General features: G+C 36.1%; 1 protein-coding gene across 6 annotated transcripts in view; it reads right to left on the reverse strand.

Annotated features, from left to right (window-relative positions):
* PIK3C2G (phosphatidylinositol-4-phosphate 3-kinase catalytic subunit type 2 gamma) overlaps positions 1–27,448 on the reverse strand; it is a 270,420-nt gene that overhangs the window by 93,451 nt on the left and 149,521 nt on the right. For all 6 annotated transcript variants that reach the window (XM_015867894.2, XM_085543196.1, XM_085543202.1 and 3 more), the window contains 3 exons: positions 26,044–26,232; positions 19,016–19,109; positions 17,734–17,828 (listed from right to left, as the gene is read on the reverse strand). In XM_015867894.2, the coding sequence (XP_015723380.2) occupies positions 17,734–17,828; positions 19,016–19,109; positions 26,044–26,232 (378 nt within the window). The remainder of the gene's footprint in view (positions 1–17,733; positions 17,829–19,015; positions 19,110–26,043; positions 26,233–27,448) is intronic.

The raw sequence follows: 27,448 nt of genomic DNA on the forward strand, positions 1-27,448 counted from the left end.
AGACAAATCTGTACTTTATAATCTTAGTGCTTTCAAATTACTGTTTTTATGACTCACTCTGTGTATGGAGGAACAGGTATTTTTGGTAGGTGGGTAAAGGAGAGAGCAGAGGTGGATAGGAAAAGATTGACATTATTTTACAAAATATATGTCTCAAATTTAAGGATTTATGTGTTTATTTATATTTATAAAATATTTGAATTTATATATGTCAAAATATAAGAATTTATTCTGCAGGGCAGTCAGTCTTGAGTTTTTCTGTTAATTTTTCTATTTGTTGCACTCACAGGAATTTGCTTTGTTTAATAATGTCTGTGTTGTCAACTTTACAGTAGTGTCTCTCAGATTTTTAAAGACATGAAATGCATATGTCTGTAGCAAAGGAATGGATAATGTTTAATACAATACATGAGGAGTTAACATAAGGCAGCATTGCTTCTCTTGAGGAAGCTGTATACATCTATTGTGTTTTAACTGCACTTAATGTGAGTGCAAGAACTAGAACACAATCCCACATTATTTCCTCATATGTCAGTGTCTCCTGGATCTTTGCTATCATCTAGACATCTCCACTATAGCTGGTGTCCCACTTACTCTTTTACTAGTATCTAACAAAGGGCATTTTTTTTTTCCAGATCACTGCTTACAAAGCAATAAGAAGGTATAATGAGCCTTCAGCAGATGTCACTGTATGTGTTTTAGCAACGATGGCACCTTAATACAATTACAGGACTGCAGAAATTTGTTTTAAGTATTCCCCTCATATTGTTAGTAGCGTGCTTTCTGTAAGATGTCAAGTCTTCTATTTCTGGCAATTTGCCATGCGGTATCTCATTAGAAAAATCTGCCAAAGAGTAGAGCTTCAGCAGTTGGACTAATGCTGCATGACAACAAAGGACGTGTGTATCAGATCATCATATCACAGCAACTTGCTACCTCTGTGTGCGCATGTCTTTGTCAAAAGAATAACTCAGAGAATCTCCGCACCTGAAATTAAATGGTATCATGAAGACATGCAGTCTTTAACAATTTAAAATAACAAGAAAAACTGTTTGCAGGGAACAGAAAACATAGAATCAGACTTTTCAATAGGAGACACTTTAGAGCCCCAATATCACTTGTTCATCTTGTAATCATTACTCTAAGGGAGAGAACCCTGCAGTAAAACAAGACAATATGTACCATGTTTTTGTTCAGTTAAAGCCGTCTCTTCTCATTTCATTTCTGTAAGTGGCAGGACAGAAGAACAAGAATTTGCACAGTAAAGAACAGTGTTTCTGTTCTTCATGCCCCTTCTTTCTAGGTCAGTTTCTTCCTCTCTGCTTTTCTTTTTCTTCCTCTTTCCTTACTATCTACACATTTTTCCCTCCCCTTTCTATATAGCAAGCTTCTTTTGCAAGAGTAGGAAAGGAAAGCAGGCTAGACTAACATATTTAGATTTCTTTTTTATATACTGATCTGGTTCTCATCTTTCTTCCATTCTGCCACTTTATTTCCACCAAATATTGACTTTGTAAAACAAGAAGTGGGAATTTGAAGTTAAGCTGATAATTCAAGGAAAACTTGCAAGAGAAAACCTTTCTTTAATTGGCCCAGGGGTATATTCCTAGTCAACAGCTGGTCTAGTTACCAAGGAAAATAGAAGAGCTGGAGGGCAAGCACAGTAGGGAAGGGAGGCATAGACCTATGTGAAATTAGGTTGGCTTAGTCAGAGGCTTGCTGAAATTCTTCTCACATTTCAGAATGACTGTTGCCCTTTCACTGATGCGTCGTAGATGTTGAGTTTCATCTGGGTTTACAGGCCCATCTGAGCTCTACTGAAACATGTTCAGCCAAAGGACTAGACTTCAATAAACCTTTGAATCATCTGAATTCCCTTCTAATGAACCCCAGCCAAGAAGGCATTACTTCCTAGCTTTTATCAAGGAAATATGATAATCATGACTCTCTTGAGAGCACATTCTATAGTCTTAAAGTTAAAATTTAAGGTAGATAAAAGAATTCTGTTCTGTTTTGAGTTCCTGTTTTTACTTGCTGGGTGACTGTGGCAAAATTATTTTCTATTTTTTATGCTTTTGTTTTCCTTTTCAAAGAATTACCTACCTTCTCCAGAGAATGCGGTGTTTCTTCACAAGCTGCTTTTATCACATAGAGGTAAATTCTATGGCAAATAGCTCTTATTAATAACATCACCACATCCTCCCTAAGTGGTATTCATATAACCAGCATTTTCTAATCATCTAGGAGAAAATAGCACTCTTGGGCTTTTTTTTTTTTTCTTTTTTTTTTTTTTCCCCCACTCATGAGAAAAGCAGAATGCAGATTAGTTGCTGTGATGAAAAGTTGAGCTCTGGTTCCAAGTCAAAATCCCACTTCTGGAAGTACTGCTGCAGTAAGCAGGTGTCATATTTCCATATGTCCTGAGTCAGGTAAAGAGTGGAGTGTGATCTCCAGGGGCAGCCTCTGCACTGGCAGAATAAATATAGATCAGCCATTCAAGAAAAAGTGCTACTGGGACTTTGAAACTCATTGCATCTGTTACCCTTATCCTTCTTGCATCAGATTTCTGCCCTTGTGCTCAGTCCATTTAAGGGCACATAATCTTTCTCCCATCCCTCAAAAGACGCACGCTCTCTCCCATAATTTGTGGACAAATACCCACAGATCATGTACATTTCTCCTTATAATAATTTTCTGCTAAGTGGGAAAAGTCCGTGTGACAAAAAAACTAATATGGATAAGTGTCATATTATCTCTGCTAGCAAAGTAGTGTTGGTACTCATGGGCAAGCCAACCAGGGCCTGGCAAATTATAGTTTAAAACTCCTGCAAATTTCTGTTCAAAAAATCTGACAACAAAGCAGGGCAACAACTGAAGGCTTTGCTTGTGTCAGCTTTAAACTACTGCAAAAACTGATATTAAAATGGGCTTTTATTCTACTGGTTTTCCATTTTCATACCATGACCAAGCAATGTACTTCTGAGATGCACAGTACAAAGCACTGACAACTGCAAGAATATTTTTCATGAAGGTTGCTTAAATTCAGTTCAACAAACTGTGCTATCAACAAAAACACGTGCATAATATCTGTGGGTTATTCAAGTAATCTTGAAGCTGGCTAAGCAGTACCTATGTTAAAAAGAAAAGTTTAATTAATAAAAATGCTTCTCCAGAGAGAAATTATCACACATCACAGAACAGTATTTTCCGGAAGGTTAAGTAGAAGAATAAACACCCAATTCTAACACCAACCATAAAGACAGCTCAACAAAGAAAATGCTACAGGTCAAAGCCGAAATTAGCTGAATAATGTAAGCAGAGTTTTATCAGCTACTGTCAAGTCAAGCCCTAAGCAGTGTTGAAATTTTGGTTGCTGTCTGATCTCTGTTGATCTCTGTTGTGCTTGGTGCCCATAAGATAATTATTACAGATAGCAAGATCTTATTTGCAGGACAAAACCCTTCCCTTGGTGAAGTAAAAACAAGACCTTCTGTAAGTAAAAAGCTATAATGTGTTACAGCTTTTATAACAAGAGATTCTTCTTTAAGTTTATTCATGTCCATGTTGCTCTGAAATTTCCTCTTCAGTCCCTTCTGCATTAGCCAAAATGGCAGCTGCCACACTAAAGCTATTAACCTGATTAATATAAGTTTTTTGGTTTTTTTTTTACTAATTCAGACATTTATGTCTACTTAATATTAGCTGACATAATCTTTTCTCATTTAACACTAATTGAAAACTACTGGTTTCTTATTCCAAAGACTATTTGCTGTCACTTATAGTTTTTTGTGCAGTATAATCATCAAATTGTCTATTTTCTTCTACTTGCAGAATTTTAAACACAAGTATGCAATATGAGCAAAATGAAACAGTTAGGGAATCTATCTTAAAGGTTTTCTCCTTTTATTTTTTCCTGCATTTTCCTTTACACATTTGTAAATTTTCTGATTGAAACAAATGAATGAAAATATAAGAAACTACTCTGCATTTAAATACTGTTGAACACAGCCCCCCTATTTATTTATTTTTAACTAAATAATTTGGGGTATGTTCAGCTTGTCTTCAGATTCTTTTTCATGAGACGTTGTAAAAAGCAGTGCTCACCTCTGCTGTGATGCCATTTGCTTTTATTCCAATATAAAACATGAAATCCTCAACGGCTACACATTAATGTTATTTATAAATTAAGGAATTGAGAAGAGGCAAAAGCATATTTCATTACACTTTTGAGTGGAAGATACTACTAATATTTTCTTGGTGGAGTGTTTATAGGGGCCTGATACAGTCTTCACTTTTGGTCAGTGGAATTCGTTGGGGCTGAACACAGTATTTGACCATTCCTGTTCATCTGTCCCAACCTCCTGATTTTCATCATCATACTGTCTTCTAGCCACAACATAACTTGGGTGGAACACTACAGAAAATTATCAGTGAAAGGCTTCATATAACAATCCTTAAAAGGGAAGATAAAGTCCTGGGGAAAGGGTGCTAATGACTACCCTAAAAGATCAAAAATTAAAGGAAAGTAGAAACTGAATCAGTACATAAGCAAATATGGTTAACATTTGTAACTTACAAAATCATGTAATAGCTGACATTGAGAGAAACCCCAGGAGGACATTTGGTCAGAGCAGATATAGCTCTGGTATTGTACCAAGAAGTTCAAAGGGCTTGACCTCAGAAACAGGCTGAGAATTCCTGAGACAGGAGTGAACTGAGCTGCACTTGAATCATACAACTCTGAGTCCTCAGAACACTGGGGTGGTCTCAAAGGATGTGACCAAATGATAGGCAGGACTTCAGGGATTCAGTGATCAGTCTTAGGAAGACCATTATATCTTTGGTGAACATCATAGATTTTTCTTTGGAAGTAGAAGCATGAATAAGCAGGCAAGTGTCTGCATTTCTAAGGTATGAATATAACTCCGATCTGGTCTGCCTTCAGTTCTATTAGTTACATAGGTTGCCATGAAAATAAAGCCTCCTATTTACTTCCATGAAAACAACAACAGATACAAAAAACACAATAACACTACTCAATAGAGCAGATTCACAGCTACAAAACGCCATCACCGACATTAGCTGTTTTGTACAGATGAGCTGACCGAGTTGCTCTATGTTTTCTGGTGTAATAACAGTCATAGCCATTTGAAACATGGCTTGCCTTTCCTATCAGTGCTGTCTGCCACCACTAAAACACCCCACCCACCTCCTCACATCCACTGTTTGGTCTCCATAAATGTTTAGCAAGTATCAACAAATGTCAATGGGTGATGTTTTTTCCACATGGAGGAATTCAGTGACACACCTTTGCTTCATATGCACTTCCATGTCAGATACCCATTTTGTCTGGCTGCCACTTTACTGCCATCTGTCACATGGCAACAAAATGTAATGGAATATTGGCAGGAAGATTCAGTCTCTAGTGTCATTGCACCAACATCTGCCTCTGATGTTGTGGGTCAACATAATAAAAATGGAGGCATTATGTTTGGAGCAGTTCTGTATTTCAACTGAATCTCTTGCAAGCTCTTCTAGCTGGGGCACGTGTCATAGAAACAGCAACTATTTTCAAATTTATGTAATGCAGATTACTTTTAGTGTATGAACAGAGAATCCATATCATTCTTTACGTGGTCTAAATCACATCAGCCAGAACTATCCTTGGGTACAGAACAGAAGAGACTTGGATTTTGCCTATTACATGGCATAGGCAACTTTCACTTGCACAATGTAAAGAATTAAAAAACACCTCTACTTGCTCTCCTTCCTCTCCTTCCTGGCTCCCTCAATAACTACCAAACTCCTCTTAATCATTTTCCTGCCTGAAGTTTCTTTTTCTTCATTTCAAATCCAGTTCCAACAGGAACACTGTAGCAACTCCCTCTGATCTCAAGCTAAAGAGGAATTCTCCAAGTTCTGAGTCTTGGAGAAGAATTGGGATCTTGAAGTAGGAGAGACAGGAATGTGTGCACATTATGGTGGAGGGAATTCCCAGTTAGAACCTTTCCAACTGTCAGAAGCATGTTGCTTTTCCCACTACATCCTTTACTCACTTCCTAGTGAATCTTGAGGAAAGCATTCAGTTTCTAAATATGAAACACCACAGATTAGGTGATAAGGATTGCTTGCATGAGAGAATGTACACCAGTGTATGCAAATCTGTAAATAAACAGCAGTGCTTACATTCGAGAAAGCACTGGAACAGGAGGCAGCCTTGGGGAACTGTTATTTTAATTTCACTGGATGACAGACTGTGAACAATTGCTGGAGGAAGCTGTACATGAAAATCTGAACATTTATGTAAGACAAAACCAGTTGTTTTTGTTTGTTTGTTTTTAAATCTGCTTGGATATAAGCCCTGCTGCACAAACTAGAAAATTGAAGAATAAGAAGCATAAAACAGGATTTTATTGGGAGAGATATTGAAAGCTCCTTTGTTGTTTTCACCAAAAATACTTGGAATCACCTTTTATCCCTAAGGATTTGAACTCTCCAGGACATTTATTGGATGTGTAAAGAAAGGAAATATATTAGTGTGTGAGGTATGGTGCTGATTTGAAAAGATCATCCACTTGTGTATGCGTTATTACTTCTCTATTCGACTGACTAGAAAGTTTTTGTTACTGCATCATGTTGTTATATTATTATATTACCTCTCTCTCTTTAATGAGAAGGACTTTACTATTCACAGATTTACTAACAGGATGGTTTTTTGTTTGTTTGTTTGTTTGCTTGCTTGTTCACTATAGTGTATCTAGGGCCTTATAAGGGAAGCATAAGCAGGAGAAGACAAATCTTTTTTCCTAGTTTGGGCTAGAAAATCCATGAAGTCATCTTCTAAAAGATCTTGAATTGATAACTGTCGCAGTTCTTCACGTAATTTATAATTTTAATAATACTAACAAAAAGTGTTGGCTTCCATATCTGTTTTTGACATAGGAAAATCTGCATCACTTGAGACCTACAAATGTTTCACTGCACTCTGCTTGCGTGGCTCAGACACACCTCAGAAATTAAGTCCTCTTTTTTTCTGATGCAACCAACACCCAGCACGTAATTTTGCCACAATTTATTAAAATCCCGAACTGAATAAAAGCAACTAGAAACAAGTTCATATTCACCTTTGAAAATTTCAAGTGCAGATGATTTGATTTTCTCTTTGAAAGAAAGCCAGATGAAAAACAAAGCTGTACCAGTACTGAAGCTTTTTCCAATCAAATAATTTCCCATATACATACTGCCAGGAATTTATACCATATCCTGTTATAAATGTCACCCTCCACATAACAGTGGTTGGGTTTTGTTGTTGTTGTTGTTGTTTTTTTTTTGTTGTTAGTGTTGTTTTATTTTGTTGTTGATTTTATTATTTTCTCATCATATTTCAATGGACTTTAACTCGATAACTGCAGTCGGGGAACAGCACTCACATACTGCACGACTGAGATACAAATGATATTTCACAGATTATTAAGTTTAAAAGAAAGTCTGCTTTGAAGCAAACTGCAATCATCTCTTAATGATTTAGTAATCAGCAATTCAGACAACCACCAAAAGGAGGAGACGTACTTTTTATACCAACCTTTATATTAGGGACTGTCTTAAAATATGATTTTATGACTTGCAACCTACCAAGTCTGAGTAGAAAAAATGCTGATGGCTTTGGGATGGATTTTTTAACATAAAATACGGAGAAAAAAAAAAAAGAGATGAACTAGTAAAAGCAGCTCAATGTGACACTCACTGGGTTACCTCAGCCCTAAGTCTCTACTTTCATATCTCCAATGACTAGCGTTAACTATCCAGACATTTTCCACAGCATCATCCTGCACTTCTGATACCATATGAATGTCTGTATCTCAGCTGAATATTTCTGTGAAAAAAAAAATCTTGATTTTTTTGTGAACATTTTTCCTTAAAGACATCTCAGTGAATAATTCCTTACTAATTCTACATTAATCCTTCACCCACGAGTCACATAAGAACTATTTAGTAAAAATGCCACTGTTTATATAATACTGAGATAACAAATCTTGGAATATATTTATACAAGAATAATGACTTTTAAAAGGTGAAAGGCAATTCTTATGGTCTGGTTTTCTTTCCAAATCAACAAAATAATGTCATGAATTTCCTGAATAGTGTTCTGTGTATTTGGTAGCCACAGGTAAAAACAATCCAGTTGTCTTTCTTTTGACTGAGATTTCTTCTAGTTCTTTGAAACACTTCTTAGAGTTTTACAGGGTATTGATTCAGAGGGAATCTTAATTCAGCTTAATTCCTTTAGAGGCCACCACTCCCTTTCAAGTCTGTAATGAATATCAGTTTTACCCAAGTGGGCTCTTTGCCAACAAAACACCAAATGAGATGATGAAGGACATGGTCTGTGGCAAAATTCTCTTGCTTAAAATGTTATGACAGCCTGATCACAGTATTGTTTGAGCAAAAAAACATAATGCAAATTCAACTAATCAGTCAGTTCTTTTCTTCTGTAAGCATATTTCTGATTTGGTCCCCTGCCAAATGACAACTTTATGGTTATAGAGTAGTATACCATTTAGCATGGGTTAGGCATTCAAAAAGCAATTAACACTTAAGGAAGTATTTTCAAACAGCAGGAGTTTTATGAATACAATCCTTAAACACTTATCATTTGAAAATACCTAAAAATACCGAATTATAATAACTCTGCACTCTTGTCAGTTCAGGGTATTTTGTCAGTTCTCAACTATAATCTCTGTAGGAATATCACCTTTTATTATATTTTTTGAAGTTTTTATTATAAAGCCTGTTAATAATTATATTTGGTTTTACATTAGGAAGTTCTTTTCTTAGAAAAATTCCCGTTAGTCACAAAGTAATCTTCTGTCAAATCATGTACTGATGGCACATATTCAACAAAGTCTGATTCATAATTCTCCTTTTTCGAATATTCCAGTCATTTAGGCAAGGGACCAAGGCCCAGGTTTCATTCTGAAGAATAATTTCACTTACTTAGAAGTACTTTCCACAGAAGCATACAGCTGACTGTGATGTCAAAATGACCAAATCACTCATTACATTGAATGTCCTGTATCCACTTTGAGCCTTTTTCTATTTACTTGTACTTCTCCCTAATGATGTTACTGGAAATGTTCAGAAATAGGAATGATTTACTAAATTCTTACCTGCCAGACAAATTTTTTTGATCAGTTACATGATGGCTATAAATGAGTACTCCCAACATACCAATCAAAAAAACTCAGAGTCTGAACAACATTTATACAACTTGTACAGTAAAAACTTTGCAAAACATATTCAAAGAAAAATGGATTGAAAAGAACTCTCTAGGGTAGTTCAAAGCAAATTTTCCCAATAACTGATTCAAACAGCTGCAGTTAAAACACAATAGCTTGCTGAACTAGAGTGAGTAAAAGACCTCTAACAGAGCAAAGTTTTTTTTTCACATCATGATGCAACTTTGAAACATCAGCAGATTAACCTTGAAATAATTGCCCTTTATAGGAAGAAATCTTTAAACACAGGGGATCATAACAAAATAGTTTCCATAAATCAGAACTCGCTTGGTATCACCACAGCTGTGTAGCAGAGAAGCAGCCTGGCAGAGGACTATTCTCATTTGCAGGGCTGCTTTCATCTGCTGAGTGCAAAATTGCACTAGTCAAACACAACTGCCCCTGCTCAGCTGAGAATTGCAGGAGATTCACCATGCCTCTTGCTTTCCAGCAGAGAATTTAACTCTCCACAATCATTATGGCCAGATCTGGGAATTTTGAATCATATTTATATTGCAGCTCCCGTTATTATTTTTACATTTCAGATTATTAAGTTGGTTGGACTTCATATATTGGCCTAGCTCAATGATTACATACAGAGTATTTCAGTGGAATGACAGAGCTGTATAGATTATGTTCAGTCATCTCCTTCCAGCAGTCTTTCACAGTATAAAAACACAAACCAAATCATCCACATCAATCAAATTCATGGCTGCAAATTATCCATTTGAAGTGACAGGACTAAATGAATGTTTTCTCAAAAGCTTTCCTGATTTATTACTGCTTTGATTTACTTCCCAAATGTTCCCCTGAGACAACCAGAGAGAGATATGACGTATCCGTCAGGCAAGATTTTGGCTGTTTTGTTTTTGAAGGAAGCAACAATAAAACATGTTTTATGGAAGAAAGATGAGAGGAGCAGATTAAAGCCCAGCATGACAGCTGCACAGAGCCCTGCTCAGAAACCCCATCGCAGCAACACCAGCTCCACTTCCTGAGTCAGATTCACTCTTATAGCCTAAGCAGAGGGCATCCTGTGCCAGAACAGCTGGAGGATGGGAGCTTCCAGCTCTGTTCCACCCCCCAAGCTGGCCACTTAGTCCATCACATCTGTGCATCAGAGACATAGTAACAGACCACCAAAATGGTACATTTAATCCATTCCACAGAGAACATCCAACAGAAAACAGCCGTATTTCATGCTCAGTTACACTCTTGGAGGGGTGGTTGTGATAGATGTAACTTTAACCTAATAGGGAGTTTTTCAATCTAACTAAAAAAAAACCAAAAAAAACAAAAAAACCAAATTTCCTAGCATCAATATTTTTAAATGTAAAAAGAGTGAAAATGAAATAAAGCAGACTAGCAGTGTTTTGAAAAACAATGTACCGAAAAACATTTTCCTTAGTGCTACCTTATAAATCACAAAGCACCTAACAGTGCTGAGGCCAATTGCTCAATATTTTTTTGTTTTCAGAGTGATCTCATATTTTTTAGTTCATGTTTTCAACTCCAACTCTGTTTACTTGCACACAAATATAGTACTGTATTTTATCGTTACAGTAACACATGCTGATAACTTCGGCCCTTGCAGGCTTGTTTATATTGAACTTGGCAATGTTAATCCTCCTCAAATATGATTTTTGGCATTTATAATTTCCTTTCTTCTGAAAGTGGGAACAATTATCTCTGTGTTCAAGTACTAATTTAGCTGCAGCCACATACTTGCCTGTACAAATGTAATCAATCACAGGAATGGCCATGCCTCACTCCATTCTCACCTTGCTATATGGTCACAAAGATACTTTCCCTCTTCTTTTTTCATACTCTCATTCAGTTTGAAAAAACACAAAGTATTCCTCCACTTTTAAACATTCAACACATCTGTTCTACTAACAGTGTTAAATCATTAAAACAAGACCCACAGAGCTATGTTCTATCATTTTTTAAGAATTCACAAAATTATATTATATTCATCAAATTATCAAAGAAGCCATTATTTTAATTAAGCAAATAAAACTATGTTAATTTGATCCTGCCTTTAAAAGCTGTGATTTTTATCAGAGTGGTTAAAACTAACTTCCTCTTTGTATTTAAAATGGCAAAACACTGTTTAGGTTCTTTGTTCACCTTTCACGATAACGTTTGCAATTTGTTTTTTAATTATTTGAAACTTAGTTTTATTTCCTTCTGATTAGAAAATTAGGAGTGAAAAATGTTTATTCTTTTAATTAGGATATTTCAATATATAAAGAGAAATCACAGCACCTGCAACTCCTTTGGTCTTTGGCAAATAAATACGATATGTGCAAAACCCTTTAAATTATAAAAGTGAAGTTAGTTCTAGAAAAATGTTGTCACACTCACTACCAGAGAAAAATTGGCTGACTAAAAGACTGCTAAAGCCAGTGGAAAGCATCACAAAATAGGAAGAGTTATTTATGTATTCAGACTGATCTCCTGTGTATGTGGAATAGAATAGAAAGTAAATTTACAGATAGTCTTACTAAAATGCTAGAACACTTGCCAATCTGCCTTCAACTTTTCCTGAAAGCATCATTTTCAGCATGGGAACCAGATCAGAAATACTGTGAGGGTTATATTATAGTCCACAAACATTAGAGAGAATAAAAGAGGCTTAAGGTCAGTGGTATCTGCCTCAGATGGTTAACATGTGCATCCAACTGTGGGCAAGGGAGTGTTGGAGGCAGCTCACGTGTAGGACAAGTTTCTTCATCCCATCTTCTGGGGGTGGTTCCTGATAGGAGCTATTTCTAACATTGCTTCAGTACTGTAATGGAAAAAAGCAGTCCAAAACAGAGCCAAAGTGGAAGGCAGCAGTTATGAGGTATAGCTGACCACAGGTCGAACAGTTGGCCTTGCCCATTAGTCCACTGCTATTGAGCAGTATTGACTAACACAAAGAAGCTACAAGATATTCCTGTTTTCAAAGGCAATAATCTAAGTTCCACCTAGGCTAACAATGAAACACAGCACAGTAGACAGTTGAATAGACCAAAGGTACAATAGTTCAATTGTACAGACATGTAGCTACAGTAAAAATACAAACAAACAAACAAACAAACAAAAAAACCACAACCAAACCACCACAAACAACAACAACAACCAAAACTGTAAATTATTGGCATGTCAGAAGTAGGCATTACAGGTTCAGAATGAAAATCCCTGGATATTAATCTACTCTACACTTCAGGTTCTTTTTAGTCTAAAAAACAATCAAGTACTCCTAATTCAGGTTAACCTTTAATTATTACTTGCATGAATGACACCTTACCTCAGAAGGTTGTGTGATTGAGCAGCTCCAGAACTGAACTCAAATTTTAATGTAGAGTAGCAGAAGAACCAATCAAGTATACGCTAGGACTGCCTACTCACAGGTTTCAAGATACATATGTGGTTAGGCACTCTTTGGTTCAGATCAATAAGGAGAATGAAATAAACACAAAACAAAGTTAATGATTGTGGATATAAGTTAATGTCATTTAATTGGGTTGGGATTTTCAGCTTTCTCTACATGGTTATTTAAGAAGTTCATTAATAATTAGCAGACTTGACAGTCTCTGACTGTCACAGAGAGACACCATATTGTGGGAAAAGCTGGAGCATGGCTGCCTATTTAGCATTCAAGTAATTAAGGGTGTTGGACAGATGAGTGTCTGTTTGGTATATTCCTTCTCTTGGAGTCTTCAAGTAAAATATAGTTAGTGTTGACTAGTTTTAACAGCAAAAAAAAGAAAAGCATTCCCTTTCAGAAAATATGAAGCAATAATCCTGAATTTCAAAGAATGGAGCTCTGAATTAATCTAAGTGGAAACAATTCTGGAAAACAGAGTATTGAGAGACAAACCTCCTAGTGGTAGAGAAATTAATGATGTCTTTTTAAGCTTTTATACATTTCTTATGTTGTTTTTGTTTCCTACAGCTCTTTTCATATAGAAAATGAGATAAAAATAAAATATGATGCTCTATTCCTGAAATCAATAGTTTAATTCACATTGTTTTCAGTGTGCTGGATTTCACCAAGATTTAACTCACATTCTTTATGAGGCATGTAGTTGTAAAGATAGAACTCCCTTTCTCTTGGTTATCAGACAGAATGTAGTTGAAAAATATTATAAATTAAAAAAAAAATCTATAGGGCTTTTTGCAATTTAAAGAGAACTTGGAAAGAGCAAGTTACAAAAGAACATTTTGCCTTCAACAAAGGTTTCACTTATCCTTTTGGTTTCTTGAGCTAAGCATATAAAATGCTCATGGCCTGCCAAAATTTACACACATTCATAGTCTTTCCCGACAACGAAACCTGTTTTTGTAGCACCACCTTCAAGCAGCTGCCACCAATCTTAGAGGACAGTACCCTTCTCCCCATTATTCAATCCTCCTGTGAAATGCAACCATCTGTAAGACATAGTTCTAGCCACCTGCTGCCCCAGCCAGCTGTTTCAGTTGTACATTGCAGCTGCCACCTATGGAAGTAGCTGGAAGCAAAAAATGCTCCAAGCTAAGGGGAAATGGATCGGCAGGTTGCCAGAGAAAGAGGAGTTGATTAAAACTTGAGGACGAAAGCTGACAGAAACTGTCTGTGGCATGTGGCAGCAAGAAAATAAATGGAGAATTACACCAGGTGAAATGGCCTGGCCTGAAGGGTGTCAGCAGGTTTCTTTCCTCTTAAGCCACTCTTCTGCTTTGCTAGAAGAAAGCTTTAAGAACGCTTTCCTACTCAACTTAGCTGCAGGGAATGGGAAAATTCACTTCACCTTTCTCCTGTTCTACAAATTCATCTATGAAAAGACCAGAATCAGAGTAAATTTCTATAAGGTAGTTGAGAAGGGTAAATGTTCCCTTTGTCTCCTGTACATGAAGAACTTACCTTGCAGTAAAGCTAAAAAGGGATTTAAGTAGTACACAATCCTGTGCTAGCACTGTATGCATGGGTAATTTTTAGTCTCCTGGTGAAGGCATTCAAAATGACTACTGTGATACAGATGGCCTAAATTTCTGAAATAGCTAGAGAATAGAAAATTAGAAAAGTCATGCACGATAAGAAAAAAAAAGGGTGAAAGATCAAATTACCTACTTTGCTCTAAATATCAGAATTAATGGGACAAATTCACAGCTGGTACAAGCAATAAAAGATTTGGTTTCACCAAAGCTTTCCTGATTTACAACAGATGAAGATGTGTCCCAGGAATCTTGAAGATTCAGTTCACCTTTGCCAATCACTGTCCTTTTTTTTTTTAATTATTTTTTATTTTTTAATATTTTAAATAAAATCTTTGGACAAACTTATCACTGCTTGATGGCAAGGGCTTTAACCATTTACTGTCCAACATCAATATTAAAAAGTTAATGAGCTGGTACAACATTAAGGGCAGCAGCTTATTGCTGGTGTGCAGAGAAATTGAGACAGTTATAAATAAATGAACTACTATTAAAATGATGTTTGTCATTTAAGTGAGTTAGCATTGACAGTCACCACCAGTCCTAGTAACTAGTGTCTGGATTTACAATACTGTTGCAAAACATGGAAGTTTAACTCAGCTGATGTTTCCTTTGTGGTTATGAAAATGTATCACTAGTTTACTGAATTATATTAGAGTCTTCTGCTCCAAGTTCTATTTTGGGTAGATATATGGTGCATATATTGATTTTGTTTTTTCATAGTGGAATACTAATGTCATTTATTACAATTAAAAATTGGCATAATATCATTTCTAATGTTTGGTTTTACCAATTCTTGCTTCTAAGACTGGGTTTGGTTGCCAGTCTTGATATGAAAGAGGATTAAATGCTTCAAAGAATAAAATGCCATTTAACTGCATTTCTTAGAAGAAGTTTGGGAGCGTGCATGCGCACGTATGTTGCTCATATTATTCACTTATTGAGCTTCTTTTAAAAATGCCTCCAGAGATACCTAGACAAAACTCTGTTTTCCATTGATTTCATAAAGACAAATCCAGTTTGCAGAGTAAATGAAAGCCTTTATTAGTATAAACTTTCTAAATAGAATTTATTACTTGGGAAATTGGATTAAAAACTTCTGGAACAGAAATATTAATAATCACATAAATTTAAATGCTCGCTTACTTCTGGAGAACACCGTGGAGAAGAGTAGACAAAGAAGTGTAGAACACTAGAGACAAAATTTTATAACTGTGTGCTTTATCTGAGCTCTTTAATTCATATTGGGAAATGCTTGAACAAAAAAACTAAATAAAAGAGGTATGACAGATTCTTCCACTAAATGGGACTACTGGATATTTTCATGATCACTTTGTGCAGCTAAGCTTATATATTAAAACTCAAGTCCAGTCAGACTTTTTAAAAATTATCAGTTTTTGAGAGTAGCCAAACAAGCAGACATGCCTTGAGAAGACATTTCTCCTGAAACTACTGAATGCTCTGTGTATTGTGGTTGCACACAGTTATACTACTATACTTTCAAGGATGGCTACTTTAGAGGTGGCCGCTGCTATTTCTGTATTATTGCATTTTCTCATGTTGCACCACTCGACCAGACCTTCCCATATTCTTAGAAAAGGGCATTAAGATTATTTGTTCTCAAAAATGCGTAATCTATTGATATGTATGTATTGATTTCTTCTTCCAGAAACACAGATACAACATGGGAAAACACAACATGTGACAGGGGTCCTGCAGATTCCTGTCCAGGCACGAGGTGTAGGGACTTGTTAGTAAAAAAAAACCCTGTCCCTATTTTAAATAAGTGAATGAATGAATGAATTCATCAAATTTCTGCTAGGAATTTCTGCCAGATAAGGTACTGAAAATTCAGAAAATACAAAAAAAAATTTAAAATATTTATATATATTTATGTCCGCGTTATATTTATATGTGCGTGTATATATACTTATAAATGTGTATTTATATTTACATATCTATGCACAGGAACATATACCGATTTTAACATTTAATCAAAGCTGCCCCTCTAGGAAACTACTGTTCACTTTTCAGGTAAAATATACTTTCTTTACACTTGTTTATTTAGGAATAAATAGCAATTTACTATTTATAGAATTTGGAAATATTATTAAGAGCAGTATCCACAGGATACTCCAGAAAGACATTTAGTAAATTAGTAGTTTCCATCTGCAACCAAGGTATAGGATGATAATAAAAATATTTAATAGACATACAGTAGCTGATGATATCTCTACTTCCTAATGCACTCAGGGATAAAAAGTGCTTGTAAAATAACCCAAGGTTGGATGACATCAACACATGTGCTACCAGCTGAAAGGCAGAGAATACAGTGAACATTCAGAAATATTCTACTAGTTATAAGTATGTTCAGTAATGTTATATATTAAGGCTGTGGGGTGACCTCATTGTAGCCTTCCAATACCTGAAAGGAGCCTATAAACATGAGGGGAGCCAACTCTTTGAAAGGGCAGATAATAGCAAGACTAGGGGAAATGGTTTGAAGTTGCAGGAGTGAAGATTTAAGCTGGATATCGGGGAAGTTCTTCACCAAGAGAGTGGTAAAGTGCTGGAACAGGCTGCCCAGAGAGGCTGTGGATGCCCCATCCCTGGAAAGTGTTCAAGGCTGGGTTTGATGGGGCCATGGGCAGTCTGGTCTAACATCAGATATGGAGGCTGGTGGTCATGCCTGCAGCAAGCTGACCTTGAGGTCCAACCCAAGCCATTCTATGATTCTATGATTCTGTGATTAAGACAAATATAAAATAATTCCTTTACCGCATTAAATTACATGGTGCCAGATAAGGATATCTATTGATCAAAATACAATTTCTGCTATGTACTTCTCAAGGCTATTTCATCAGAAAAATCAAACAGAATTAAGGAAAAAAAGAAAAGGGGAGGACCTACACAGGTCTACATTGCAAAGTAGACTGTGTGCCTCCGGTGGCGCAGTGGTTAAGGACGCCACCTTGCAACACTGGAGGCCCTGGGTTCAAATCCCCCCTGTGGCGCAAGTGGTAGAAGTGCCGCTCTGCTACACAGAGGTTCGAATCCCGGGGGGTTGGACTCGATGATCTCTAAGGTCCCTTCCAACTCGCATGAGACTGTGATACTGTGATACTATGAAAAGAGGTCGGAGAAATCTCAAAAACAGGCCCCTTTAGCAGTAATACAGTGCTGTGTGGATATCTTGCAAGTTTTGAATAAGACTACTTATTCAAACAGATAAGTAAAAAATAAATAAATACAAATGGTATCTTAACTAAGAGAGCAGACCTTTAATTATTTTTCTAGGGACCGGATGAAGGCAGAGATAAGCAGGACTTTATACAGTTTACTCATATCCACTACTGAAAGGATAATAATGAGAGAGTGAAAAATACTTTTGTTTATTTTAAACAAACACAGAGTTTGTCACTGATGAAGTTATGGATAATATTCACTGTAATGGAAAATGGATGTGTAAATAATTAAAAAAAAAAAATTATCTTACCAATAAAGTTGATGCGCTACTTGGATGCTCTGAAGAGAGCGATTCAGCAGGAGTTTCACCAAAGGGCCTTCCAGACTCCACTCAAACTTGAGCACCTTAGCAGATAATAATAACAACCACCTGAGTGTTGGTTTTGTTATCTTTTACTTACATAAAAAAAAAAATTAATTGTGAAGTGGGTTGAATCTCCAGTGGTTAGTTTGCATGAAACAATCCAACTTACGGAGAATGACCCAGAAATGAAACTAGCAAAGAAACTTCAGGATACAAGTATATACTATCCACTGCAAGACCAGAGGATATCATCTGGATTTTGGACACATATGCAAATATACAGCCTTTGCTATATTTAAATTTTTACCATTCTCATTTGGAAAATAAATTCTATCAAAAAATTTATTTGTGAAACAGGAACTATGAAAGGTGAAATCTACCATAAGCATTCAACTGTGCTTAGTGTTGTAAAGGTGTGATGGTTCCACTTCTTCACAGTAAAGGACTATGTATACATGTGCATTCATGTGTACTTATGCATCTGTATACATATACACATATGTGCATGGATATGTGTGCATATACATACAAACATATTTCTAAAAGAAACAACAAAACCAATCACTCAAATAAATCTCTGAGGAACTCTGAAATGAAGAACTGAAATGAAGAAATCCATGTGGTTGGAGTTACGAAGTAAATGGATAAGGTTTTCAAATTGGCTAGCTCCTCCTTAACTGCACAGCAGGACTCATTCAACCAAAAAATAATTATTTTGCAAGCAATGGGCCCATAACACATAATACATTAATTTCCAGTGAAAAGGAGTGTACATCTGTGAAGGAACTAGTCTATAATCAACTTGCTGTAGTTACCGTGTGCTGACAATGATTTTCGCCATATATGTGACATTAGAAAAATGTGATTCATTGCAGAGAAACCACTTTTTGATCACAGCATAGTCCAGACCCTGGCCTAGCAGTCATAGCAACATTTGTCTTGTGTGGGTACTTTTTCTTCTTGTTCCTTTTTTTTTTTTTTTCCCCCCCTTCCTGTAGAAAGGTCACTTTGTGGTACATGGAAAAGATCAATGACATTGCCAAAACAATTGCATTCTCTCAAGTGAGAAAGTCTATACATCTGTCCTGTTAATTCAATCATTTCATCTGCTGATCAGTCTTTCTTACATATTGCTCTTATAATGTATCAAACTGAAAAGAACCAAAATTGTTTAATGAACATATTGATCTGGACAGAAGACATAGTTGGCTAAAAATTTCTTTCTTACCTGAACCAGCTGTGGGAGGTATTCTAACAATTCATCATTTGACAGATTTTCTATTTGCTGCACTGCTGTTCTGCGAATATCTTTATCTGGAAAACTAAAGCAAAACAAATAGATATTAATAAGAGGTACCAAGACACTGTTTATGCACTGCAACTCTCTTGAGCTCTCACTGGCGCGAAATGTTGGAAAAACAGGTTTTCTCTCCAAATGGAATAGGAAAAATCGATTACTGTAGCAAGAGTAAAAAAATAGATAGCAGATAGCTTAATTGGACCGACTGTTATAGTGCCATGCAAGAAAATCATAAACCCAGCACCCTGGAACACTGATCTTCAAATGCCTTTTTTCATTTGAATTATCAAGGGTTATAATTTCCTTTATATTTATTGAAATATGAAGGGAATTGTGGATCTTCCCTTGCTGTTCTTGGCTGTAATGTGAAATTTCTGTAAAATGGAAACAACAGTCACTTGAAAGCATTTGTTTTGAGTAACAGCATGAAAACTTCCATACAGTGAGGCTTCATTTTAGATAGATTGTTCCTCTGTCAGTGCTCCTGGTTCATAACATAACAAAATTTTAAATATTTTAAAACAGAAGTAATTTTGAAATGAATGCAGGTTTTCACTTTAGTTCTCCTGAAAGAAAATTCAGTGATAAATCAGAAGGTCTCCAAGTCTGTGAAAAATGCTTCTCTGATAGGAAAATGCTCTAACAGTGCTCATCATAAACCATATCCTCAACAAATCCTGGCAGGAAATGTTCAATGAGTATTTAAAATAAGCTGCCTTCTCTAAAACAATCTAGTTGAAATCAGTATGATTTTGTCCTAATACAGATTTTGTGATGAAACTTAACTGTAAATGATAAAAGAAGAAAAGATGCTGTGGCAGCGATGATAATAACAGGGAAGGGAGGACAGATAATATAGCTGCTCAAATTATTATTGTTATTATTTTTCAAATAAAAAGAATGAAATTTTTATGTAATCTTGACTGATTAAAACTGAGTTTTTCTCTCTTACAACAGAAAAAGACAACACAGTGTTTCTTTTAATATTTGAAAGCTGACATTTCAGAAAATTAAAAAAAAAAAAAAAAAAAAAAGCAAAAGTAATTTCTGGGTTTTGATATTCTGCCCTTTTGATGCTAGCAGAGAATTCCATGAACAAAGAAGTTGCCTAAGTTGCTTCACACTTAGGCATTCTGCCATGGTCCTGCTTTTTTGAGGAAAACAACAGATGTGTTCATCTGCATATCTGTTACCTGTCAACCTCCTTAACTATTTATCTGTACTTGAAATTTGTCCATTACAATCCCAAGAGTCTCTTCTGTCTTCTGAAGCAAACTGGGAATGCTCATACAAACCTTTCTATCGTCAGGACTGTAAGAGTGATCATCTCTGCCAAAAATGTCTTCAGACGCACCGCAGTCAATTAGGTACTTTTTAAAAGAGCTACTATGCTGCAGTTCTGTTCTCTAAGGACAAGCATCTGCCCCACAAGAAGCCGTGTATCCCTCCACTTCTGAACAAATACAGCCATGAGACTCTTTCATACACTGCAGTCCAGTGTCTCACTGATTTGTCAGTCCATACCACACATTAAACTGATGAATAAAGACCACAGATTATGTTGTCAATTTGCCCTGGAGGAATTCCTTTGAAATCAGAACTGTCACTTATGGCAGAAGGCATAAGGGGGACATCAATACTGCTATTTCATATGCTCAGCAGAGGAACAGACTGGTCTTCTCCCAGCTTTTTATCCAGCACCTTTGTAAACTTCATGCACTAGAAAAATAAATCAGAAGTAAAACACAAGAGGTAGTGCCACATTTGCAGCACTGACTTGCTGATTGCTATCACAAGAAAAGAAATTGTAAGGGCAAGTGCTCTGAAGTATAATGGCCCTTGCAGCTCAAAAGTTGAGGTTCTAAATTTAATAAAACAAACTGAAGCAAAATAATAAACAGACATATGTATGCTTTGATCATCAAATTAACTACATTTCATCCAATGAAATTGGACATTTAGAGAACAAATGGCTAAGAGTAAGACCTTCTTGAGATGCCTGGCTTTTGTGCTGCTACCACCTGTAACACTTTCAAACCCTCTGTTAACAATGTGGCTCAGTTCAGACTTTAATATTATATTTTTCTATTATGGTTCATATTTGATGATGTTTATAGTACAGTTAATAAATACTTGCATGATGCTGGGAGGACCTTGATGGGGACAGACAGAATACTTTATAAATAAGTTATCATGCTTGTCCCAAATTATCTTACTATTTATTTATTAGGAACATGAAGTTGTTACTTTAATATTCATATGGCTATTTAGAACAAAACATACTTCAAGTAGGATCACATATTAAAAATATAATTCCTTCCATATCATCCTATTATTTAATTTTGCAGCTGCTCCAAAAGCTTGTGTGCCAAGCATGTGCTGAAAATATGGAAATTAGACAATTTATTTCTATTCTCTAATCCAGCAGGTTCCTGTACAGTGAAATATATATGAGATGAGATGACCTTATCGCAACAGACTCAGTATTACAACCTCTAGGGCTCCTAAGGAGCAAGAGCTGATCTCAAGTGTGTATATCTTATCAGTTTTGGAAAAAATTTAAACCATTAGGTTCTTGACTTGTGACCTTCGACAACTGTTTGTGAGAGCAGAGATTTGGGTACCCCTCTCCCTGGCTATTTTAAGATTGCAGCTGAGAATTTAGCATGAAAAAAATCACAAATTAAAATAAAACACTTAAAAATGTTTGATTTTTATCATTGCATAGATTATAAATGCGATTCAAACTGGCCACTTTCATTCAGGTTTCCAATTACTTTTAGCTGTGGTCTTCCCTTCCTTTCACTTCTATTTCTTCTATTTTTTCCCTCTCAACAAACAAGCTATTGGTCAATAAATAATTAAGTGGATAGAACTACTGTGATCCTCATTCTTTTGCCTGAATTGCAACACACTGTACCTTTCTTCTTTCGAATAATTATATGTTTGTCATCCATTCAGGTAACGGATATTCCACAACTAGGACTGGGACTTTTAAGTTTGTCCCACATTTATATTTCTCAAGGACATTACTGAAGAAAAAAACAATATGTAAACAATAGCTGTGAGGTCTAGTCCATAACAGTTCATATTATGAGGGATTTCAAATTCCCCCCTTCACGGTTTGTCTTGCAACCTGGATACTCCTTAAGTTATTAAACTGATTTCCTGTGATATATACCCTCAACTAACATTTTGCTGTTTTGTTCTTTTGTCTCTGCATGATTGCCAGTGATTGACAGCCATCCATTTTCTAACTTCTGTCTGAGCAGTTTAATTTTTCAGGTCTCCCATGAGATTTTATGACAGTTTCTGAAAAAGCTGAATATTGAGCTGGATGAGCACAGACTACAATTTGCTGTAGAAATAAGAGCAACATCCAGTCTTTGATTATTTTCATACAGATAGCCAGTAGGGAGCATCTTGTCTATCTGTACCTTTCAGCTAAATCAGATTCAAAAAGAAAACTAAGTGATGCCGAGGTATCCTGTGGATTTTTGATATTCTCTTGAGATTTTGGCATCTGCCAGTGGTGACTTGATTGTAAATGAGAAATATATGTGCATTTCATTTTTATTTTTTTTATTGCAATGTCTCAAATAGCCCCATGCTCAAAGATATTGTCAGATAAATTGAACTGTGCATTTTACTGCATTTTCTAGCATTTGAGGACTTCTGTAAAGAATGAAATGGCCTTTCAGGATCCATTGCCAGCCTTCTCATCTCATCCCACATTTACTGATTAAAAAAACAGTCTTTTTTGTTGTTGTTTTTTTTTTTTTGTTTTGTTCTGTTTGTTGTTGTTTTTTAAGTGTTGGCTCTGGGGCTTTAAGAATCAACGCACTGCTCCAAGTACTGGATTCAAGACTGCTGCTGAATATATCTGTGAAATGTACCATGATTGAGTTTTCAATTTATGAATGTTCCTCCTTTCCACAGAATAAATGACTATGGTATCATTTGTCTGCCCTCATATGTGCCTGAAAAGCTGAACAGCAAAAGCAGAAGGAGAGACGTGCCTAATGAACAAGAAACATCTATTAAACTGTACATTTAACTGTACATTGTGTACACTGTGGACAATTTAAAAGTTTCAGAAAGTTGCAAAGAGAGTTCTAACTCAGATGCAGGATAACAGGGCTTAATTTGATGGGTCATGATAACTTTCCCTAAGCACACCAATGCTGCATTGTAACTCACACAATGAGTTTGCACCTCCAATGATCTGATTTTTTTAACCTTGCAAATGTGAGCTTGAGCTAAATCACTGGGACAGATGCTTCTTCTCTGCTGTGAGAAAAATGGTAAACTAGGGTCCCCAGCCTAACACTTGCAAAAGTGATTAGTGATTTTGAGTACATTTCCTACATCATGTAAAGAAGTAGCATATTCTTGCGGAAATTCAGCTTTTCTGTTGGATACCACAAAGTGAAGTTCCTGAAAATGAAGCAACATTCTGAGTGATTGGAACATCTTATTCTTTTATGGTGCTCCTTACAATATGGTGTAATTGGTATGTGTCAATACAGAGCTCAAGTATGGTTTTTCTTGCTACAGGATGTCGTTTAAGTTCAGTTGTAAACAATAAATTCATTTTTATTTAAAAAAAAATAGCAGAAAAATTTAAGAGCTATTTTAAATCTAAAAACCTCTCTGAATTGTAGTTTACTGGGAGTCAGGAAAGTAAGGCAAAATCATTATGATTGGCCTATTTCTGTTGCCTTCCCTAGACATCTGCTGTTGGACAGGATGCACTAGACTGACATTTGTTCTGATTTGGTGCAGCTGCTCCTTCACTCTTGCATTATGTTAACAAAACATATGCCCAATTTATTTTACTTACCTAGGATAAGATAGGGATGGTAACACAAGTCCTTAAAATAGGCATGAATCTATAAAGAGTATTTCTTTTATATTCCACTCATGTTTTATACAAACATGGACCTTTCAGCTGTGTCTCAGTAATCACGAGAAATCAGAGAGCTGTTTTGTTGATGATAGAAGTCAGGCAGCGAGTTGATGAATTGTCAGAGCCAAGCATAATACAGGATAGAGATGAATGAACCTTCAAAAACAGCTCAGTTATGGAGCCTACAATCCAAAGTCAGTGAAGGTAATTGTGAAGGGAAGTTGGATTGTACCCAATGCTATTTTACTTTTCAATATGACTGAAATCTGAGGAAAAGATAACAAAGAGAAGAAACCTCATAAAACATTTTTTTTTTTTTTTCCACACAGAAAGTACTTCACTCCTTCAACCCACTCTCTCAATCTGCATTTACACATCTCTCAGCAGTTAAATCATGAGACCTAGACATCTTTGAAATTAGAAATCTTAAACGAAATGTAATCCCCCTTTTTCAGAATGTTAACTTCCCACTTGTTCATGTGCCTGTAAAATACTGGAACATGTGGAGAACAAAATTTTTAAAAAAGATTTGTACTATGATCCAGAATTCCTTTTCATAGTAAAGCAAAATATATTGATGTTGTCTTTGTTGAGAAAGAAGCTGCAGAGACAAACCAACTAAAGTCTTAATAAATAGCCCTTGATCTTTGGCATCACTGGAGATACCAGCCACATACAACAGTGGCACTGGGAGAGACAAAGGGGTGACATCTTGTTTTTCCATGCCAGCAATGTCTGCAAGAATAAACAGCCTGTACAATGCATTCACTTCACACTGAGGAGCTTTGATAGACTAAGATATATCAAATACCCTGTGAAGCACCTGACAAGGGCTAATATTCTGCACCACACACTGATGCAGGGTTGCACCTTCAAAGAACAGTCAAGATCCATGTTTGAGGAAATGTCACTCATACACGAAATCAAAATTTGACAATCGGTCTGTTCTGAAATTGCTCTGACAAACCAGCTCAAACTCTCTTGTTACTCCAAGGTATAGAAGAAAACATGTTGCCTGTATGCTCCTTTCTACGAGTCCTTCATACACTCTAATCATTTATGCCAAATGAAATGCCAATAATATACTCCATGTTTCAGAGTACTTGCTTCCATCACTCCTACTAAACATAAGAAAGACATATATGCAAAAATGTGAAACTCCTAATGCTTCAGATATAAACCAGACACAGGTATTCTTAGGAAATTGCTTTATATTTTAAAGCAACTGTTGTTGAATAATATGGAGCTGAATAAATATAGTTCTTTCTCTTTGAGTAAAGCTTTAGGTCAAGTATTTTGTTTCTAAATGTCATGTGTAAAATATGCAACTGATATTGCAAAGCAGATGCAGCTCATGCTTATCCAGACAAGTACTTGGTAGACCAGATTTGCTCAGTTATTTCATCCACAGGGTTAAATCTTTCATGGGTAGAATGTCTAGCAGAAAACACCTACTGAGGCTTTAGAGGAAACATAACTGCTGAGCCAGATTCTGTCCCCTGACACCAGCTATAGGTTAGACTATCTCAAACATTCCTGAAAATCATCTCTCAGCATAAGAAGTCAGGGTGGGACATAAGGAATCACACAGAAGTTGTTCTAATTTTGGGGAGCTGTCGTAAAAATTCTACTTTGCAAAGGTGGGCAACAGTTAAGTCTGCACTCATTATTGGTATCTAGGAGCATAGTTCAGTCTTCCTTATCTCCCCTTACTCAGTTAATGTCTGCACAGTAGTTTGAACTCTATGCAAGTGCTATGTATTTGACTGATCACCTGTTATAAGAAACTGACTGAATCTCCTACACAGAATGAAATACTCTTCTCATTATTCTGAAAAACAAGGATACTTTCTCAACCAAGAACATAGGGCTGGTGTACTCAACTTAGGGATGTCATAGGAGTTGCAGTACAACTCTACTTTGACAGAAGGACAGAACCAAAATCAACCAGTTAAATTTGTTGAATAAGTGAAGCACTGATTAATCAGCAGCACATAATGATCATTTAGCTTCTTGATAATTTCCTACTTAGCTAATTTTCCCTTACCTGAAAGTTAGAAGCCCAAGTGCTTCCACAGGGTTAGAAAATCTCCATTTTCTCATGACGGAATACATTTCTGACATAGTTGTTCGATCCCAACTGGGTGCACTGCCCAGTACCAGAGGAAGGGAGCAATTTTGATTATTGCAGTAGTAACGATAAAACCATAAGATTCTTTTCTGTTGCTCCGAGAGTCTGGAAAAGAAGATTAGAATTTCAGTTTGAAATCAAAACCACCTGAAGCTTTGTGTAGCAGCAAACTTTATTGTAGTGAGGGGCCAAGTCATACAGTACACTCCTTTTCGGCTATGTATGTACTTTCCTTGGGGTAGGACATCATTTTCTGCAGACCAGCTTTCATAAGAAAAGTGATACTTATACTCTGGATCTGTCAGCCTTGGGTCATATAAAATTGAAGTGTCAAAAGACGCACATATGTGGTTATTTCACTTCCCAAGCACTCACATTTTTCTTCCCCACTGTTGTTGGTGTTTGTTTTTTTGTTTTCATCAAGATTTTCTGACAGAGACAAAGAAGGTTCAGTTTTTACCGGGTAATTTATTGTTACTTCCATCTGCTAAGGATCATCTAAGTTCTGTAACAACCAGACATACAATACTACTAGCCATAGTTTTTATTCACGTCCTTGCTATGACTAATACAGGTGTATTTATTTCTAGCATGTTTGCATTAAAATTGGGGGTTACATTAATCCATGCTCAGGAACATGAGCATATGTGCTCATACAGTGTCATGGCGTTTGCCTCAGCTTACAAAGGGGAAGAAAAGCTCCCATCAACCTCCGTCTGTTTCTAAGACCTGTTTGCAAGCATGCTGTGAAAAAAAAAAAGACACAATACTGAATTCCTCATCGAGATATTAGGTAGCTGAAGAACATATTGATAAAATAGTAGGAAATCACACAATATTTCACCACTGTAACTGCCTCAAAATAATTTTTTTTAAATTATATTTCTAATTTATTAACAATTCAGGTGTTTTTGTCTCATCTATATTAAAATCCTAGCATTTGGTTATCATTAGAAAACAGAAGAAGAAATCACCTATGAGAGACAAGCTAAAACTCCATCATTTGACATTAAAGCTTTGAGACTGCAAAGTGATCTCCAGTTGACACATGTCATTACTGAAGCCAAGATGAACACTGGATATCTTGGTCATCGCAGCTGAACATACAACTGATCCATTTACTTAGTAAGATAATTTAATTGTGACTTAAAAATCATCTAGATATTTCAGAGCAAGGTGAAAGAAACATTGTAGAAGGCAGTCAGTAAATAGCTTATTTCCAGTCAAATATTCCATTATCTGGATACATGAGCTGGGCTTAAAATCCAGCATCTTTGAATAGAATATCCCAGATTGGAAGGGAACCATCTTCCTTCTACTT

Source organism: Coturnix japonica, chromosome 1, assembly GCF_054131305.1.
Source record: "Coturnix japonica strain WE chromosome 1, WE-NBRP24, whole genome shotgun sequence".
In the NCBI taxonomy this organism is placed as follows: domain Eukaryota; kingdom Metazoa; phylum Chordata; class Aves; order Galliformes; family Phasianidae; genus Coturnix; species Coturnix japonica.